The 19,738-nt window shown below is 42.1% G+C and overlaps 1 protein-coding gene across 1 annotated transcript in view; it reads left to right on the plus strand.

Moving 5' to 3' along the window:
* The window catches only part of SLC5A10 (solute carrier family 5 member 10), a 94,948-nt gene extending 75,730 nt beyond the window's left edge, over nucleotides 1-19,218 (plus strand). Inside the window, exons 12-15 of the mRNA XM_075179245.1 lie at nucleotides 12,281-12,449; nucleotides 15,243-15,458; nucleotides 17,491-17,596; nucleotides 18,581-19,218. Of these exons, the coding sequence (XP_075035346.1) occupies nucleotides 12,281-12,449; nucleotides 15,243-15,458; nucleotides 17,491-17,596; nucleotides 18,581-18,774 (685 nt within the window). The 3' untranslated portion in view covers nucleotides 18,775-19,218. The remainder of the gene's footprint in view (nucleotides 1-12,280; nucleotides 12,450-15,242; nucleotides 15,459-17,490; nucleotides 17,597-18,580) is intronic.
* The last annotated feature ends 520 nt before the right edge of the window (nucleotides 19,219-19,738 follow it).

A 19,738-nucleotide genomic window follows, 5' to 3' on the forward strand; every position in this document is an offset into this window, starting at 1 on the left:
TTGACAACACGGTGGCTCAGTGGTTAGCATTTCTGCCTCACAGTGCTGAGGTCATGAGTTCAAGTCCCATCCATGGCCTTATCTGTGTGGAGTTTGTACGTTCTCCCCATGTTTGTGTGGGTTTCCTCCGGGTGCTCCGGTTCCCTCCCACATTCCAAAAACATACTGGTAGGTTAATTGGCTGCTAACAAATTGACCTTAGTCTGTGTGTCTTTCTGTGTTAGAGAATTTAGACTGTAAGCTCCAATGGGTCAGGGAGTGATGTGAGTGAGTTCTCTGTACAGTGCTGCGGAATCAGTGGCGCTATATACAGGCCCGGCGCTCCCATTAGGCAAGGTTAGGCACTTGCCTAGGGCGCTGGGCTCTGGGGGGTGCCTGGAGGGTGCCACAGATTAAAAATTTCTTTAAAACTGTGCGGCGACCGCTGACCATACCTTTCATGGCCGCCGCACAGCACTGGCTATATAAATAAATGGTGATGATGATGATTGACAACCTGTTACTGTCAATATCTTAATCTCTGTTGCTTCTTGGCCGGATCCCAGAATGTTGTTTGGAAATCGTGTAAGTATTATTCACCTCCTGGAAAGTTGAGTAACAAGGGGACACTCTAGGCCTTCTTCTTCCCAACATTACATGAATAGCACCCACATTTAATAAATGTCCCCCCTGACCGGTCTAGGCATTAAATTATTAGCCTAGACAGAAAACCCACATTGCATTATTAGCCCCTACAGTATATTATTAGCCCTCATCAACCCCAGATTACATTAACAGCTCCACGTTTAATAAAAAAAGACCTAATATTAAACATATTTTTCCCCCATAGCACCACCATCCTCCACTGTAATTCTACCACTCCACTTTATTATCTTCCTTCATCACCCTCAGCCCCGTTACTCATCACCTCCTTCATTATCCACACACCCCTGTTTTTAATCATATTTAACCCTTTATGCATCATACTCTTTTATACTATTTCATGTGGGAGGCAGTGACCTGTCCTCTCGCGTGATCGCGTCAGTGAGGACAGAGATGCACATGACAGGGGCAGCGTTAGGGTGTAAGTGAAAACCAGGAAGTTACAGACTCAGATATTGGAACGAGCAGGGTCCTCCAACAGCACAGAGTAGTGATACAAGGCTCTTGTCAAAGTAATGTTGGAAGATTGTGGTGTTAAAGGCACCTCTAAATGAAAGAAAGTTCAAACATTCAAGTAGTTCAAATATATTTCTGTCAGTGGAGTAATCCTTTAAACAATTAGATTGTAATCTGACGTGACAACTACAAAATTATTTATTTAACATTCTAGAGGTTGAGTCTAACCATGTTAAGTGCCAATTAGCATATTTGTTGACTTATACCAATGGATTTAATGAATGCCGTTAATAAGTAGATGCATTAATGATTATTTTCATACTGAATAAAATGCAGTACTTTTTTTTAAAGAAAAAGAAACATTGGTAACTTTACATAAAACTTTAACATTGATTCCAGGACATTGACAATATGACTTCTGTTTTACCTTTGATAAAAAGTAATACTCCCATTCCTGTGATTCTAGAGATACATTATTACAGGTAACAATATTTGTCTCAAAAACCTCTATATAGAGAGTGAATGTGACAATTTATCAGTTTGGATGGGGTAATTACTGATTTACTGATTTAGAATCTATCTAGCCAGTAAACCCTTAAATGTTATACACAGTAAAATGTTATACACAGTTTCCGTAATTCATTGCAATGACACCTATCCATAACCAGAGATGTTGCATTATTGAATGCGGGTTTAAATGTGTTTTAACGTCAGAGTAGAAGAAAGCAAAAGATAGTACTGTACGTGTGTGTGAGTGGTTTTCTTTTTATGCTATATATCATCACCCTTCCCAGAATCCCTCGCTGTTGGCATTGTTGAGAGTCTGTTGGTATTGCAACAACTTACTGACGCTCGAATCTCGTGCATGAATCTGCAGGAAGTCAGTCGTGTGGGAGCAGGAGACGGGCTTGTTTGCCAACTGACCTGGATAACTGTTTAATTGAATGTAATTAAGGAGTGTTGATGTCCTTGAAAAAAACCCAAAAAAAACATAATGACTTAAGATGCAGACACAGTTTAAAACTGCTGATTGACCCGTTGATGATAAATAATGGAATTTCCGTCATTCCAGGTGAAATCTATTATCTTTAAAGTTGACCTAACTGTAAAGAATAAATGGAAAATTATTTTTATGCAACACTTATGTGAAATGTGAACTGAAATGTTCTATATCAAAGTAACAGTTCTCATGTGGCTTGTGAAACGTGGACCCATATGTGACTTGCTAAGTTGGAGAGGGGAGCTGTCACACTTTTGACATACCTACCAACTGTCCCAATTTTAGCAGGGTAGTCCCAATTTTAGGGCTCTGTCCCTCTGTCCCACCTGGGTGGAATGTTGGGAGAAGGGAGGTATGTAATGGTCAAGGCAGCCCTCTGGGGGCCTGGCTGCACCCCTATTTTGCAATGTCCATACCGACTGTTCCGCTGCTGGGGACAGACAGACTGGGAGGCATGCTTTTGGGGACAGAGGGGGGTAACAGGTGGATAATGCCACATGAAAAAGAGAGAGAGTGGGAGCAAGAGAGACTCGCGCACTGATAAGGAGACAGAGAGAGAGAGAGATAGGGGAGAGAGTGAGAGACAGAAAGAGAGAGAGAGTGAGAGACAGAGAGAGAGTGAGAGACAGAGCGAGAGACAGAGAGAGAAAGAAAGAGAGAGAGAGCATGAATTTGAATTGTTATAAGGGGAAAGTTTGAAATTAGAGTCTCTGATTAACTATGAATATCAATAATTGTTTAATAACTTACCCCAAATTCCCACATTTTACCATCAACCTAGAATCCACCTAGAATCTATAAGGATCTAAACAACCCCCCAGGATGAACCTTTGTATAACGCATTTACTCAATAACAGTATATGGAAGGAAGGCCTGAAGCCTGAAGTGATGTACCATCGATTTGTAAGCATTATACACCTCAAATCCACGCAAGGACGGCTTGGAATCTATGCAGGAATTTTTGCATTTAAATTAATCTTTCAGTATTGAGAAATGTAATTTTATTGTGGATTGTGCCAGATATATTTTAGAGCACAATTATTTTACATTTTTATATTCAATTATGAGGCACTGCTATGGGAACATATTTTGCTCTCAGCTATGTGTATTTACATTGGCGTAGCTGGGAGAAAAACTATATCTATGTTAATAATTATTTCAGTCAGCACATTGTGTATCACAAGAGGTATATCGATGATATTTTTAACAGAGATTAGTTGAGTTCTATTAAGTTTGTAGAGGTAGTTCACAAAATCAATTATAATTTTAAATTTACCTATACATTTGGAAGGTAGACTTTTTGTATCATGTGCTACATAGCATTCAATTTTCTGAAACAAATTTAATTGATGTTTACACTTTTATAAAGAGGGGCCAATAACAATAGCTGTCTAGACTATTGAACCTGTCCTTTAGGCAGCTGGAAGAATAGAATATCCTTTTCCCAGTTTACTTGTCTTCAAAGAAAATGGCGCAGCTTTCAACCACTTAAACAACAAGCAGAAACCTCAAAGACCGTTTTTTGGAATGTGATTACCCATTAATATTGGTAGAGAACAGTTTATAAAAAGCTAAAAAATTGTAACAGAAATCTCTTTTAACATATAAGCATAAGAAGTTGAGTATTACTGAACAAATAATGTTTCTGTCCAGTTGTTACACAATTAAATAATGCAGAGAAAAAAAAAAAAGAATCAAAAAGATTGTAGAGAAACATTGGCATCTAATTCATTTAAATCCAATATTATCATCTTACATTTCCATTGACCCAATGTGGCTTTTGAAGGAGTTAAGACACTGAAAAAAGTGACATCCTACAGTAGGTTGGAAATCAGAACTGTACCACATTTGGAATGTTTTATAAAAAATGTGAAGGGGTTCTCTACCTGTGGGTCTTGTAAGGTTTGTAGTCTCTCTCTCTCTCCCTCCTTCACATTCTCTCTCTCTCTCTCTCTCTCTACCTATCTCCCTCCTCCCCTACATTCTCTTTCTCCCTCCTCCACATTCTCTCTCTCCCCCTCCTCCTCCACATTCTCTCTCTCTCTCTCTCCCTCTCTCTCTCTCTCCTCCACATTCTCTCTCTCTCCCTCCTCCTCCACATGCTCTCTCTCTCCTCCCTTTCTCTCTCTCTCTCTCCTCCTTACATTCTCTCTCTCTCTCCTCCTCCTCCCCATTCTCTCTCTCTCCCTCCTCCTCACATTCTCTCTCTCTCTCCTCCACATTCTCTCTCTCTCTCTCCTCCTCCCCATTCTCTCTCTCTCCCTCCTCCTCACATTCTCTCTCTCTCTCCTCCACATTCTCTCTCTCTCTCCTCCTCCCCATTCTCTCTCTCTCTCCCTCCTCCTCACATTCTCTCTCCCTCCTCCTCTACATTCTCTCTCTCTCTCTCTCCCTTTCTCTCTCTCCTCCTCCACATTCTCTCTCTCTCTCCCTCTCTCCCTCCTCATCCACATTCTCTCTCTCTCTCACTCCTCTTGCACATTCTCTCTCTCTCTCCCTCTCTCCCTCCTCATCCACATTCTCTCTCTCTCCCTCTCTTCCTCCACATTCTATCTCTCTCTTTCCCTCCTCCACTCTCTCTCTCCCTCCTCCTCCACATTCTCTCTCTCTCTCCCTCCTCTTCCACATTCTCTCTCTCTCTCCCTCCTCATCCACATTCTCTCTCTCTCTCTCTCTCCCTCCTCCTCCACATTCTATCTCTCTCTCTCCCTCCTCCACTCTCTCTCCCCCTCCTCTCCACATGCTCTCTCTCTCCCTCCTCCTTCACATTCTCTCTCTCTCTCTCTCTCTCTCTCACCCTCCTCCTCACATTCTCTCTCTCTCTCCCTCCTCCTCCACATTCTCTCTCTCCCTCCTCTTCCACATTCTCTCTCTCTCTCCCTCTCTCCCTCCTCATCCACATTCTCTCTCTCTCTCTCTACCTTCTCCTCCACATTCTATCTCTCTCCCTCCTCCACTCTCTCTCCCTCCTCTCCACATGCTCTCTCTCTCCCTCCTCCTTCACATTCTCTCTCTCGCTCTCTCTCCCTCCTCCTCCACATTCTCTCTCTCTCCCTCCTCCTCCACACACTCTCTCTCTCTTCCTCCTCCTCCACATTCTCTCTCTCTCTCTCCCTCCTCCTCACATTCTCTCTCTCTCCCTCCTCCTCCACATTCTCTCTCTCCCTCCTCTTCCACATTCTCTCTCTCTCTCACCTCTCTCCCTCCTCATCCACATTCTCTATCTCTCTCTCTCTCTCCCTCCTCCTCCACATTCTCCCTCTCTCTCTCTCCCTCCTCCTCCACATTCTCTCTCTCTCCCTCCTCCACACACTCTCTCTCTCCCTCCTCCTCCACATTCTCTCTCTCTCTCCCTCCTCCTCCACACACTCTCTCTCCCGCCTCCACATTCTCTCTCTCTCTCTCTCTCTCCCTCCTCCTCCACACACTCTCTCTCCCTCCTCCTCCACATGCTCTCTCTCTCTCTCCCTCTCTCCCTCCTCCTCCACATCCTCTCTCTCTCTCCCTCTCTCCCTCCTCCTCCACATTCTCTCTCTCCCTCCTCCACACACTCTCTATCTCCCCCTCCTCCACGTGCTCTCTCTCCCTTTCTCTCTCTCCCTCCTCCTCCACACACACTCTCTCTCTCTCCCTCATCCTCCACTCTCTCTATCTCTCTCTCTCTCTCCCTCCTCCTCCACATGCTCTCTCTCCCTCTCTCTCTCTCTCCCCTCTCTCTCTCTCCCTCCTCCTCCACATTCTCTCTCTCTCTTCCTCCACATTCTCTCTCTCGTCCTCCTCCACATTCTCTCTCTCTCTCTCTCTCTCTCTCTCTCTCTCCCTCTCTCTCTCTCTCCCTCCTCCTCCTCCACATTCTCTCTCTCTCCCTCTCTCTCTGTTTCGCTCTCTCTCTCTCCTCCTCCTCCACATTCTCTCTCCCTCTCTCTCTGTTTCGCTCTCTCTCTCCCTCCTCCTACACATTCTCTCTCTCTCCTTCCTCCTACACATTCTCTCTCTCTCTCTCTCCCTCTCTCTCTCTGTTTCTCTCTCTCTCTGTTTCGCTCTCTCTCTCTCCCTCCTCCTACACATTCTCTCTCTCTCTCTCTCCCTCCTCCACATTCTCTCTCTCTCTCTCTCTCTCCCTCTCTCTCTCTGTTTCTCTCTCTCTCTTTCTCCCTTTTTGCCTCTGTCTCTTTTAGCCAGTTCACAGAAGTGGTTATCTTCAAGTGCACTTTAAAGAAAACGTATCACTTATTGTTAGGTAGTTTTAACAGATTGTAGTGTTTTTTGCACTGTATGTGTAACATAATGTTCCCATACTCCCTCCACCAGATAGATAGTATAGGAAATCAGTGCGTGATGTATGGAAATTCCCTAACTCATCTTTGGGCTGCATAATAATGTATTGTTACTGCAGTTCTCTTACTCCCTCCTAGAAAAAGCAATACATTATGGGTGATGTTAGATCAGTGCTTTGAACCCAAGAGCTTCTCCAGCTGAAAAAACTCAATGTTCATAGTGCTCAATTGCTCCGGTGATGAATAGAGATGTTAGAATGTGATCGTTGGGATTGGCTCTAAGGTTTGAAAATTTGCAATAAATGCTCAAACTTTAGATAGACTAGAAGACTTGAGTGAAATTCAACCAAGTCCGACAAGTTCAACCATGTTCTCACCAGTTTGTTCCCATGTAACGAACTTGAACACGATGACGTTCGCTGTTTGAGTTGAAAAACAAAACATTTTATTGTGTTTTTGAATCCCTTTGGTTTTCACCAAGAATGGCCAACTTGAAAAGTGAACCGATCACATTTGATTGAGTTTGAATAATTTGAGGATCTATAGTGTTGACAAGTTAAATTGAAGATCATCATCATCATCAGTTATTTATATAGCTCCACTAATTCCGTAGCGCTGTTCAGAGAACTCATTCACATCAGTCCCTGCCCCATTGGAGCTTACAGTCTAAATTTCCTAACACACACACACACACACACACACACACACACAGACCGAGAGGTCAATTTTGATAGCAGCCAATTAACCTACCAGTATGTTTTTGTAGTGTTGGAGGAAACCGGAGCACCCGGTGGAAACTCACACAAACACGGGGAGAACATACAAACTCCACACAGTTAGGGCCATGGTTGGGAATCGAACTCAAGACCCCAGTGCTGCGAGGCAGAAGTGGTAACCACTGAGCCACCACGCTGCCCATTCCTCTGCTGTTAGATTGGATCGATGAAGCCCAGGGGGAGGGGTCCCTTATTATACACTATAAGAGGAAGTGCTGTATTTTGAAAAGAACACGTCAGGAGTTGGACATGAGATAAAGCAGACTTCTTGTCTGTGATCCTACTGCAGTGAACTGCAAGAAGCATTTATGAACCTAAAATGTTGGATAACAGAGGACTGTAGTTTGCAGTGAAGTTTTAGTAACTCAGCAGAGAAAAAGTCTTGTATCTATCATCAGAATGATTCAAAATATGGAGATCCTCGTGTATTATCATGTCATTCGAGCTTCGGAATCATCACCCAGCATTGTAGGTGCAGACACACCCCAGCATTCAAGAGGGTTTTAATTCCACCCAGTCGAAGGAAGCTACTAAAATGTACACCGACACACCTCTCTAATTGTTTTCAGCCTTTGTCTCACGTGTAGAGCTTTCAATTAGACTTTCCTGTGAGGGAGCAGACCGAGACTGACCCAGCTGTAAATGAAATCAACTTGGCAGCTCCGAGTCTTGGCACGGAAACAAGTTCACTTAAGATTAATAATGCGGATCAAGGTTCCTGGTGGCTTCAATAATAAATGTTTATTTATTTTTTATATTCAAGGAGCACATAATGGCGGTTTGACTAATCCCTGCAAGTTCTATCAGATGGGGCTTGTTCTGTTGCATCAGGTTGAGTGCCAAGTGCTGGTAATGGTTCTAATTGGTCCTTGAAGTGTTGGCTGGATTTAATTAAAAACAAAGTATGACGTAGGGATGATTCATGTCTGCCTTTAACCCCTGTTCCACGCCCCTGTGTGAGCCCCTTGCCTATGCAAAGAACACCTCTCTCCAAATCAGAGCAAAGAGAATATTTTTCTTATACACATGGAAGGGGGGCACAATACAACTTACGCAAGCCCTGGCCTCCCCTGGGGGCCCGGCGGTAGGCAAAAGGGGGACTTGGATGGGGTAAGTGAGCTAGATCACAGCTAGATTGTGGGGCGGGCCAGTGATTGTGCGGACCAATGATGTTCTATGGCTCCACGTGCTTTTGACGCTGCCCGGGGTGGGTGGTAGGTGATGAAGGTTTAACCCTAAGCTTTTGCAGAGCCTGGTCGTGAAGCCTAGTGATAAGGCTATTAGAAAGAGCCGCACCATGCAATGAATTCTCCTGCTTACACGTGTCTCACTTCTTATGAGGCATATTTTTTGCAGATACCTGAGGCCCCCTTCAAAAGAGCCGTACATTACAATTAATCCTAGTAATAAGTTAAAACAATACATTTAAAAAAGAAAGAGACACCTATCTGTAATAACATATCAGCAAGCATTATATAGCTGGGGGCTGCAGGCGAAGGCTTGGAGGGCTGCATGTGACCCTTAGGCCACATGTTGGCCATCACTGCTCTAGCTAGCTGTTCTGATTGTCTGCTTGTGCATGTGACCCTTAGGCCGCATGTTGGCCATCACTGCTCTAGCTAGATGTTCTGATTGGCTACTTATGCATGTGACCCTTAGGCCGCATGTTGGCCATCACTGCTCTAGCTAGATGTTCTGATTGGCTACTTATGCATGTGACCCTTAGGCCGCATGTTGGTCATCACTGCTCTAGCTAGCTGTTCTGATTGGCTGCTTGTGCATGTGACCCTTAGGCTGCACTTGGCCATTACTGCTCTAGCTAGCTGTTCTGATTGGCTGCTTGTGCATGTGACACTTAGGCCGCATGTTGGTCATCACTGCTCTAGCTAGCTGTTCTGATTGGCTGCTTGTGCATGTGACCCTTAGGCCACATGTTGGCCATCACTGCTCTAGCTAGATGTTCTGATTGGCTGCTTATGCATGTGACCCTTAGGCCGCATGTTGGTCATAACTGCTCTAGCTAGCTGTTCTGATTGGCTGCCTGTGCATGTGACCCTTAGGCCGCATGTTGGTCATCACTGCTCTAGCTAGCTGTTCTGATTGGCTGCTTATGCATGTGACCCTTAGGCCGCATGTTGGTCATCACTGCTCTAGCTAGCTGTTCTGATTGGCTGCCTGTGCATGTGACCCTTAGGCCGCATGTTGGCCATCGCTGCTCTAGCTAGCTGTTCTGATTGGCTGCTTGTGTATTGACCCGTACAGCTGACAGCCAGTCTTTTATTAGCAATGTGGTTATTATGTCAAGTTGCGACTGTCTATCTGGGCTACTGTTTGTTGCTGGCATTTGGGCTACTGCAGGAACGAAGATTCAAGTTGGATTTTTAAAACGATAAAGGTGAGCACAGGCTCCCCTAATCCCATCAATAATCCGTGGAATAATGGGGAAATTGCCATTCAGCAATGGTTCCCGTCCAAACTGGTGGAACGTTGTCAATAATGGGCGACTTGCAATGTCCAGACTCCAAATCAAAGCTGGCAGAGACTTCCTCAAATAGACTCACAGATCTAAGTTCAGCTAAAGGGGCTTCTACCAAGTATTAAATCAAGGGAGTGAATACTTATGCAAATCTGTTTTGATTCCAAGTGACGACTGTAAGAAAATAATGTAAGTAAAATAAAATGAAATGTAAAAAAAAAAATGCCAAAAGAGCTGAATACTTTTATTGCCACTGTACTCTAATCTCTGCTGTCTGCAGCGTGTTCTATATGGTTACTTACAGGATATCTGCTGTGTGTAGGAGAAATATCCCCCCCAACAATCACAACTATATCTCAAATATACCTGTCAATGTTATTAGTATCTCTTTATATGTATGTCAACTTGTAAAGTAGGGTTTGTGATCCTTGAAGCATGTGATCCTTGAAGCATGTGATTCCATTAACAATTACCAGTATCCTCTATAGACTTAGGCTGGGTGCACAGTACAGGGTTTTCAGCCAACTATCGGGCCAATCACACGATAAACAACCTTTTGTCCGATATTGCATTAGTGCGTACACTCCAACGATGAGCGATTACCGTTCCACAGCTCATCATATCGTATCATTTGATTTTTAAACCGAACTAAAATTTTTAACTATATCGCATTGGAAGGAATTTTCTGTAGTGTGTACCCAGACTTAGTGTACATAAATAACACAGTGGCCGACTTCCTTGCAATCTGGATGAAGGGCTTTTGAGCTGGGGCGTGACTGCAGATCACAAGATGTGCTTGAGACTCTTGTTTTACCACTTGTAATTAATGCTCGTCTGCCTGAAGCAGGCACTAGGTAAAACTATGCACAGTATGTAGCTATGTGTTCTTCTGTCATCCGTCTAACAAGTGCATGTTACAGTGAATTTACCTTGCACGATGTGTGCGACACAGTTCTCTGCCAACTATTCATTGTATGCGGTTGTTCTTGTAACCCTGTACGACAGTTCATTCCTTCTAGACTGTTTGTATTGTCTGTGAAAAGGCCATCGCTGATTCCTGTCCATAGGTTTCTCTGCAGAATAGAGATCTTGTCTATAAAATAATAATGTGAGATCTTTCTTACTTGGCACTATACCAGCCTAGCTAAATGTTTGTATGTAAACCTGAAATAAGACACAGACACAGATATTTGAAAATTTAAAGGTCGCAGTTTATTTATTTGAATATTAAACCTTCCTGGTGGCGGTGAGAGCGTAGCAGTCAGCTAACAACTAATCTTCAACCAATAAACCGCGGGGGACAAACGCTCAACCACTAACCAAGAATCTCATCTTTACCAATTGGCCGGAGCTGATCGGGCATCAGTGTGACTGCTCCCTTCTAGACTCAATATCGTCGTGCCACACAAAGCGCGGCAAGGGACCCTCCACGCAGAAAGGGTCAAGAGTCATGTTCTTCCAAAGGGGCAGTGACGAGCGGCCAATAGGGGTAGCACCTTCGACTAATTGCCAACTGCACAGCGCTCCTACCCACTGCACTTCCTCTGTATAAATGAAGATATGTTAAAACGCCTTACACCCTGTAGGGCGGGTGGACGGTATCAGCGACGATCTGGAACAGAAAGACCCAGCATCCCTTGCTCACTGAATTTATACAGAATAAACAAAACCTCCCAGGGACATCTTATTGGCTGGCTTAATGGAAACACAATAAATCTTAACCCCCAGTGGTAAGTGCCTATTCAGAGACCCAACACATAATTAATTTTAAAAGCCCTCAGCTTACTGCTTCACTTATTAATACTTATAAAAGGGAAAATTGGAGGTGTTGCCCATAGCAACCAATTGGATTCTAGCTATCATTTTCTAAAATGTACTAGATAAATGATTGGTTGCTATGGGCAACACCTCCACCTTTTCCCTTTTAGAAAGTCTAGTAACCCTGCCCCAAGACATATATTAGTAGTATATAATGTGTATATATATATATATATATATATATATATATATATATATATATATATATACGGTAGTCAAAGTGGAAATTTAGAAGAGATGGTATGAAAACTGTAAGTATCTGGAATTTTATATATTTTACAATGAAGGCAGTAGGAGTAGTAGCGGTATGGCATACCCCGTACACCAATACCACTTCCACCTCTCTGTTTATGTGTGTGTGATTTGCTGGATGTCATTTTTGTCCCTGTGAGTGTTTTTGTCATAAACGTAAAAATGCAGAGGACTGGGTGCTGCCATCATACACAGGTCCATCTCCTTCCCTAAACTTTACTCACCGCCCACACTCATCGGTGGCAGCCATTTTGTGGGTTAAACCAATAAGGATACAGACCTATCAGCTTCCAAGGAACCAGTCAGTGTCCTCCTGAGGCAAAAGTGTGTGAAAGGTCAACTATAACACCTCTGTTTGAAAATGTGCTCTAATAAAATGTATTCAGTGATATTGGGATCTGCTGTTATGTCAGGTCTGGTGTCATGAGTGGGGCAAAGACAGCACTAAAGATGGTGCCCAAGATGGTGCCCAGGGCATGGACCTTATTAAAAATTCCAGTCAAAATAAAACATTACTGGGAGCCACATTTGTGAGATTTTCGGTCACAATATAAAGTGTGTCTTGTGTTTCCCCATTCTGCAGGATAGTGACTGTCTTCCTTGTTATAATCAGCGTGGTGTGGATCCCAATCCTGCAGAACGCCAACAGCGGGCAGCTGTACGTCTACATCCAGTCTGTCACCAGCTACCTGGCGCCCCCCGTCACAGCCATCTTTGTCTTGGCGGTGTTCTGGAAAAGAGCCAACGAGCAGGTAAAGTCCGTCTGGGTCGGCTGTGTGATGGCCATGTACCTCACACACTATACTAAACAGCGATCACACATATACACCGCAAATCCCACTGCACACCCATATAATACTATACTTTGTGGTGCACGCACACACACACCACATGACCCGCCTATCTAAGACAATACATCTTGACAAACAATACAAGGCACTTTCTGTTCGAGTGAATAAGGTCATTGGGCCCATTGAGCTTCATGACAAGAAAATCTTATTTTCAGAACTAATTGTGACGTAAATAAGGAAGGGAGTGGTTCACAGGCTGTATCATTCAATGCATCTCTGTTAATATTTAGCCAACCGAGAGATGTTTACTGTCATGTTTTGGAAGGGAATCTCATTTCTTGCATATAAGTAGCGCTTAATTGCAGTTAAGATATGAGATTTAGACCCAAGTATACAAAATCCCATCATCCAGCCTGTCAGACAGGTTTTTTAGTAATGATGGAGTCTTAAAGACAATGTCTGTTTTTTCGTTTGCCCCAATTTGTCCTTGTGTCATTAGAAAGCTGTACGCACAATACAATATTGATAATTCAACCATTGCGCTGCCTATGGTATTAATGAAATGCATCAACTAGTCACACTTTAGGCCCGATTCATTAACGTAAATCCCGATACGTGTCGTATTTTGTGTAACATTGCTCAGCGCGTTCCCGGAAATGGTCTATACGCCAGTGAACGTAAGTGCAGGTAATTCATCTTTGAACGCAAAGGACACTTCCGACGTCCTTCAATTTCAAGGGCTGGACGGGGGAGGGAAAGGGCGTTTGTACGTAGGCTGTGTACACTAATCGCTGCCAAGGTCTAGCGCATGCACATCCAACCTATTCAAGCTGTGGGCACCTCTCAGGTACGTGAATTTTAGCCGTATTACTTGGATCAGCAACATGGAAGGTGTAAATACTGATTGATAGTGCTGATGGGACGTATGGATGCCAGAACATGTGTTTCCAATTAAGAGCAACTGTAAAAGTAAACTTTATGTACAGTGGGCATTAATAACATCCTGATATATTTATTTCATGGGGGGGGGATAATATTTTTTGTAAAAGTATTTTTATTAATTACTATATTATTAATAGTTGTTTATGTCTTTAATCATTTTTTGTCTTTGCGTTCAGATGGTACTTTATATATACATATGCATTGTCCGTATCCTGCAGCATGCTGTGTATGTCTGCATACGGCAAGTACCGTAAAGGCCGAGTGTACTTATTCCCGTATTCAACTAGAAATGTTTCTTCAGATACACTTGAATTTGAATACAGGCGTACCGACGTGCAATATCCGTCCAATTTAAGAAAAAAGCAAATTTGGTTCACTCTGCTTTCCTTGATGAATCTGGCCTTTTATGTTTCTGTTTTTATGCACACAGATACCAAAAGTAATACAAACATTTAAATGAGACGTTTCATATCCCCTCACTCTCATGACTTCACTATGCTGTAAATGAGGCACCAACCAGCAATATTGGAATGTTGAGGAATGTTGTGTAGTGGGTGGCAGTTCTAGAACACTGTGGCATCTGCAGGAGGGGAGAGGGGGTGTCAGTTACCCATTTAATGAAACAAGTGTGACCTTATTTCCCAGTAAAATTAAGGGGCATATTGATCATTATCCTGCAGCAAAAAAATTACTTTTAACCATGTTCATAAAAAAAAAAATTATGGCAGAAACAGCGGAGCTTTAATCCGGTACATTGCCCGCTCAGTGCCCATGGTTGTACCCATATATATTACATTTCTTTTTAATATTATTTATACCATTTGTTTTTCCCTTTTCCTAGAAGTAATATTTATGGTGTAAAGATAAACTTCCCCCTGCTTCATGAATAGTTTATAGTAACCAATGAAAACAAGGTTATCACTGGTGAAAATTGGCTTATTTCTCAGAGTGATGCAAATAGTTGTCCTATACTGATAAATAGCCTCTTGAGTCTGTGTAGGGTCAGATTCATAGGGAGCTGTACTGTCCCCCATACCAGCAGGCATGCAGACACCATATCATATGCAGTGTCCTGCCCGCAGATTGTTAGACTTGTGTAGGCGTCGTAAGCCAGAGGCAAGCTTTACTAATCCAGCGTATGTGACAGGCTAGATCCAGCAGTCATCTCCAAATGGGATAATTGCTGCATTGTGAAACAGGTGTGTATAGATTCCTGGGTTCAAAATAAATTTTAATCCTGTCATTTAACCCCCTCCCCTGGTATAAGCGGGAGTTTTACACAATATCTGCGGATTTGCAAATGACTACGTGTCATCCTACTAATATTGGAAATAATAAAGGAAAAATAAATAAATATATATATATGTATTGCACCGGTAACAGTTAAGATAGGGTAAAGAGTCCTTTATTTAAAATTTTTCAAAATTGGTGCAACAATTTCCTTCTCTTCTATGTATAAGCCACCGAAATGCACACCCTGCCAGACCCGCCAGCGATATGTAAGAAAAACAAATTGCATGCCCCGTCTCCCCCCAACAGCTTAACTAACCAACTTTGCTAGTAACAGCCTATGCTGGCAGTACTAGGGTTGGTAAAGCTGTGTTTTTTTTTCTTTGGGGGGGGGGGGAGGGGTATGCTGTTTTTTTTAACGTAATGTCATTGTATTTATTCATTTTAATATAGGGACAGCAGTAGTATCGGCTGTTTTATTTATTTATTTTCAGTGTAGTGCCAGCCCTGATGTTGGACCCCTCAGTTGCATATATGAGCTTAGCAATGGGTTTGAAAGTTTTCCTCTGTCTGCCCTCGCAGGGTGCGTTTTGGGGTCTGATGGTCGGCCTTGTGATTGGAATGGTTCGGATGATTATGGAGTTTGTGTATCCCATACCCCGCTGTGGAATTCCGGATGAGAGGCCCTCAATTCTGAAGGACGTCCACTACCTACACTTCGCCATCATCCTATGCGCGCTGACGGTGGGAGTAGTGGTGGGGGTCAGCCTGTTAACCGAGCCTCCCCCCCACTCACAGGTAAGATCACACTGGGCTTCTTCCACTTCCTTCTGTATCCAGAGGCTAGAGAGCATATGCTCCTCCGGTTGTGGTTGTCTAATGGTGCCAATAGGTAGTATGGCTTTGTTTCCTGGCTTGACTGAATTTACCATTGAACTGCTCCAAAACCATTAAAATCCAATTGTACTGGATCATTGTTCATCTTGGTGGTGCAAGCTTCGATACGAAGCATTAAGAACCAGTGACATGACTTTGGCATTGAGACAGTTTGTTTCCTAAACCAGCTGCCTCCACATTGTATAGGCAGCAAGGATATTTTAACATTAATATTTTATTTCAAATGGCCCATTCATTTTTAATGGGGTTTCTATAGAATGGTAACCCCACTGAAATGACTCTGGAAAAGCTCTGTGCCAATTACATCCGTACACCCATGTGAATGCATCCTGCACATATCAACCACATTTATACTGCATACGAAACGCATGGCAGATAGCATGTAAGCGTTTACACATGTTTTCACATTAGATTTGCACTTTTTTTCATCAAAAATACAACGTCAGTAATTGGCCAGAGACCGGCACCAATAAAAAATAATTTATGTAATCAACTAATTATTGTTTTCAGTGATCTTTTCTATTAGCACCATCCTGAGATGGCGCTAACTATCTCATATCTATCTATCTATCTATCTATCTATCTATCTATCAGGTGATGTTGGCGATATGTAACCCAGATGGCAATTGCATCATTTGCATCTGCTTTTAAGTGTTTTTTCAAAGTATTTTTTTTTTTATTTTTTTTTTAAATAAAATATTCATTGTTTATGGACTAGAGTGAGATGCACTTGAATCCTACTGTCCCTGAATCTTTTCGCCACTTAAAGTGTGGCAAGGAGATTCAGGGAACATTAATTCATTACATGCGACCAAAGATATTATGCAAAAAATAACTGAATAGGACTTTTCCCTCTGCTCTCTATGGCGTTGGTGTGAAAAGTTCTTTTTTGGTTGCGATCGGATGAAATAGTGAATAGTGGAATGTTGGGAAACTAAAAATGTATTGTGTTTTCACACGTGAAGCATTATCACCCGTGTAAAACAGGGAACTGGATTGACCAGTCAAAATGGTAAATTTACTAAACTATCTAAAAAGGAGGAGGTGTTGCCCATAGCAACCAATCAGATTCTAGCTAGCATTTTCTAAAATGTACAAGATAAATGATAGATTCTAGAATCTGATTGGTTGCTATGGGCAACAACTCCACTTTTACTTTTTAGAAGGTTTAGTAAATCTACCCCAAAGTCTTCCACCTTTTAGTGGGATCTAGGGCTGAGGTATAGCAGTCTGCAGGTAGTTGTAGGATCTGACAAGTCGCTCTGCTCTTCCCAGAAAGGTATGGATCCGGCTCATCCCTTTTTCCAGGTTTGTGGCTCAGATAGTCTCAAGCATTTTTGACAAACATTTGAACGCTTATCTACATAGCTACCAACATTTTGAACACTTTGTGATGCATCTAACTGGGTCACAAGTGGACTTTCACAATGGACCTTGGAACTTTGTCTGGTACCTCAGTAATCTCAATAGTTGTCACTAGTTAATGAATTGATAGGCTAATTATTCAGTTCATAAAATGTCACCACTGTTTGCAGTTAATAGGTACTCTTATAATATTGTACAATACAGCAGATATTACTGCAACTATAGTTCACTTGAATTAATTAACCATATATTTCTTTGTAATTACTTTAATTAATAAGCCTTGTAATTTTTGCCTCTTACGTAAGAACTTTACTTGGGAATTAGACCATACAGTCTTGTAAGCTTGCAGTGCTTCTCTGTAAAGTGAGATATATAGATAACATCTATACTGCTTTGTTTGGTAAAGGCAAACATTAAGCTTTTTTTTCATTAACTTCTAAAGAAGAACTCAGCCAATAAATTAAAAAAACAAACAAACAAGTATTGGGTGGAGATCAGTTGGTTAAAATTGAAAATGAAAAAGTTACACTTTAAGTTTGATGGCACCAAACCTGCCCTACCTCTACAGGTGAAGAACCTCACTTGGTGGACCATACCACGTGGAAGAAACCCACCAGAGATAACACTCAGAAAAGTGTCCAATCGAAGCCACACAGGACGAGGAGACAATGAAGGTAGATCACGTTCTCTGTGACATCTGGCTGTATCTTATATTATTACCGGTGGACACATCGCATGTTGTTTTATATTGATTGCATTTAAATATAACCTTCCCAGGTGTATGTAATGGAAGAGAGGGTGTAGGACCATGTAGGTAATAGTTCCCTAAGTAAGGGATGTCCCTCAGAATGTCCAGAACTACCCCTCACCCTAGCCAGGTACAGGTCTGTATTGCTATCTCAGGAATATCATTCATACCCTGGGGCGAACGTTGATTTTATGCAGTTACTATACTATTTGTTTTAGTTAACTAGACTATGACTAAAAGCAGAAAAAAACAACTTCTATGGCGGTATATATATATATATATATATATATATATATATATATATATATTGTTTCAAGTCCTTACAATACCAATATGCTTGTTACATTCATTATTCAATTATTGTACTGTATATATCTACTGGGAGACTAGGCCAGCTGTAGCTGGTCCAATTATTACTTTGGCTAACCAATATTTCATTTGATTTGATTCTGCTAGAGATAGATAGATAGATAGATAGATAGATAGATAGATAGATAGATAGATAGATAGATAGAAAATGATATAGATAGATAGATAGATAGATAGATAGATAGATAGATAGATAGATAGATAGATAGATAGATTGGTAGATAGATATGAGATAGATAGATAGATTGGTAGATAGATATGAGATAGATATATAGATAGATAGATATAAGATAGATAGATATTAGATAGATAGATATCAGATATATAGATAGATAGATAGATAGATAGATAGATAGATTGGTAGATAGATATGAGATAGATACATATGAGATAGATAGATATGTGATAGATATATAGATAGATAGATATTAGATGGATATATATCAGATAGATAGATAGATAGATTGATAGATATTTAGATGGGTTTGTCTGTCTCTATTCTAATGCACCATCTGTATGTTTTTCTCAATCCCATGGACAGCGTCAGACAATTGTTCCCCCCGCAGTAGGACCTGGAGCAGAGTGTTCTGCAGCCCCTCCAAAGAAGTGTCAGAATCCCCCACCCCTCTGAACCAGAGAAGCATTAAGGAGGATCCGTTCTGGGCGCGGGTGTGCTGCATTAACGCCATCATTCTGATATGTGTCAACGTTTTCTTCTATGCATATTTTGCTTAAACCGCCAAACACGACAAATCTGACTGGGCTGTAGAATTAACCCCCTCACTGCCGACCACCTACCGCAGTAAAGGAGTGTAGGATCGCGTCACATATCTTTGTGGTAACTTCTGACGCCTACAGCTGGGACATTTTCCTAAAACGACTTCCTGCGGACTTAGCCTGGGCCAGTCTGGGATCCGCTAATTGCTGCCACCTTCCTACTGTGTCTTTTGCCAGAACAAGGACAAAACAACTTGTATGTCAACAGAATACAGTTTTAGTGCTCTGGTAACGTGCTCTCGGCTCAGGCAGCCAAACCTCACAGTGCATGACATGATTTTTTTTATTTACAGAAAAGCAAGATGGCGGACCACCAAGCCTAAACAGGCAGGATGATGACATTCCCCAGTTTGTGTGGATTTATAAAGTACAATTATTGAATAAAACATGTTATTAAATTAACAGCCTCCTCCTCGTTAACCAAGAAAGGGGATTTTTAATTCATCTTTTATAGCGATGACACTCAGGAAAGCCTTGTGTGTCAGAAATAATTTCTTTACACCGAGTAATGAATCATTGTACCTCAACGCTTTCTCTCACAGTTGTCATCATCAGCGTTCTGCCTGTGATTGTACAGACACTAAACATCCTCATCTTCCAGTGTTAAATTAGGCTTCTTACATCAAATTAAAGTGTGCCTGTCAGGGCCGTAACTAGAAATGTTGGCGCCTGAGGCAAGAAGGAAATGTGACACCCCCCAAACCCTCATCTTTACCAAATTCATCTCAAATTTGAATTTCCTGCATCCCCCTTCATGTTTGCGCCCTTGGCGGCCGCCCCTCTAGCACAGCCACAGTTACGGCCCTGGTACCTGTTTCCTATATAACGTGGAGGCAGCCATTTTGTATGCCGAACCAATATGCAGTCTGTCTATATGCTCGGAGCCAGTAAAAAAAATAAGACCATGGCTATTAATATTCAT

Source organism: Mixophyes fleayi, chromosome 7 (genome assembly GCF_038048845.1).
Source record: "Mixophyes fleayi isolate aMixFle1 chromosome 7, aMixFle1.hap1, whole genome shotgun sequence".
In the NCBI taxonomy this organism is placed as follows: domain Eukaryota; kingdom Metazoa; phylum Chordata; class Amphibia; order Anura; family Limnodynastidae; genus Mixophyes; species Mixophyes fleayi.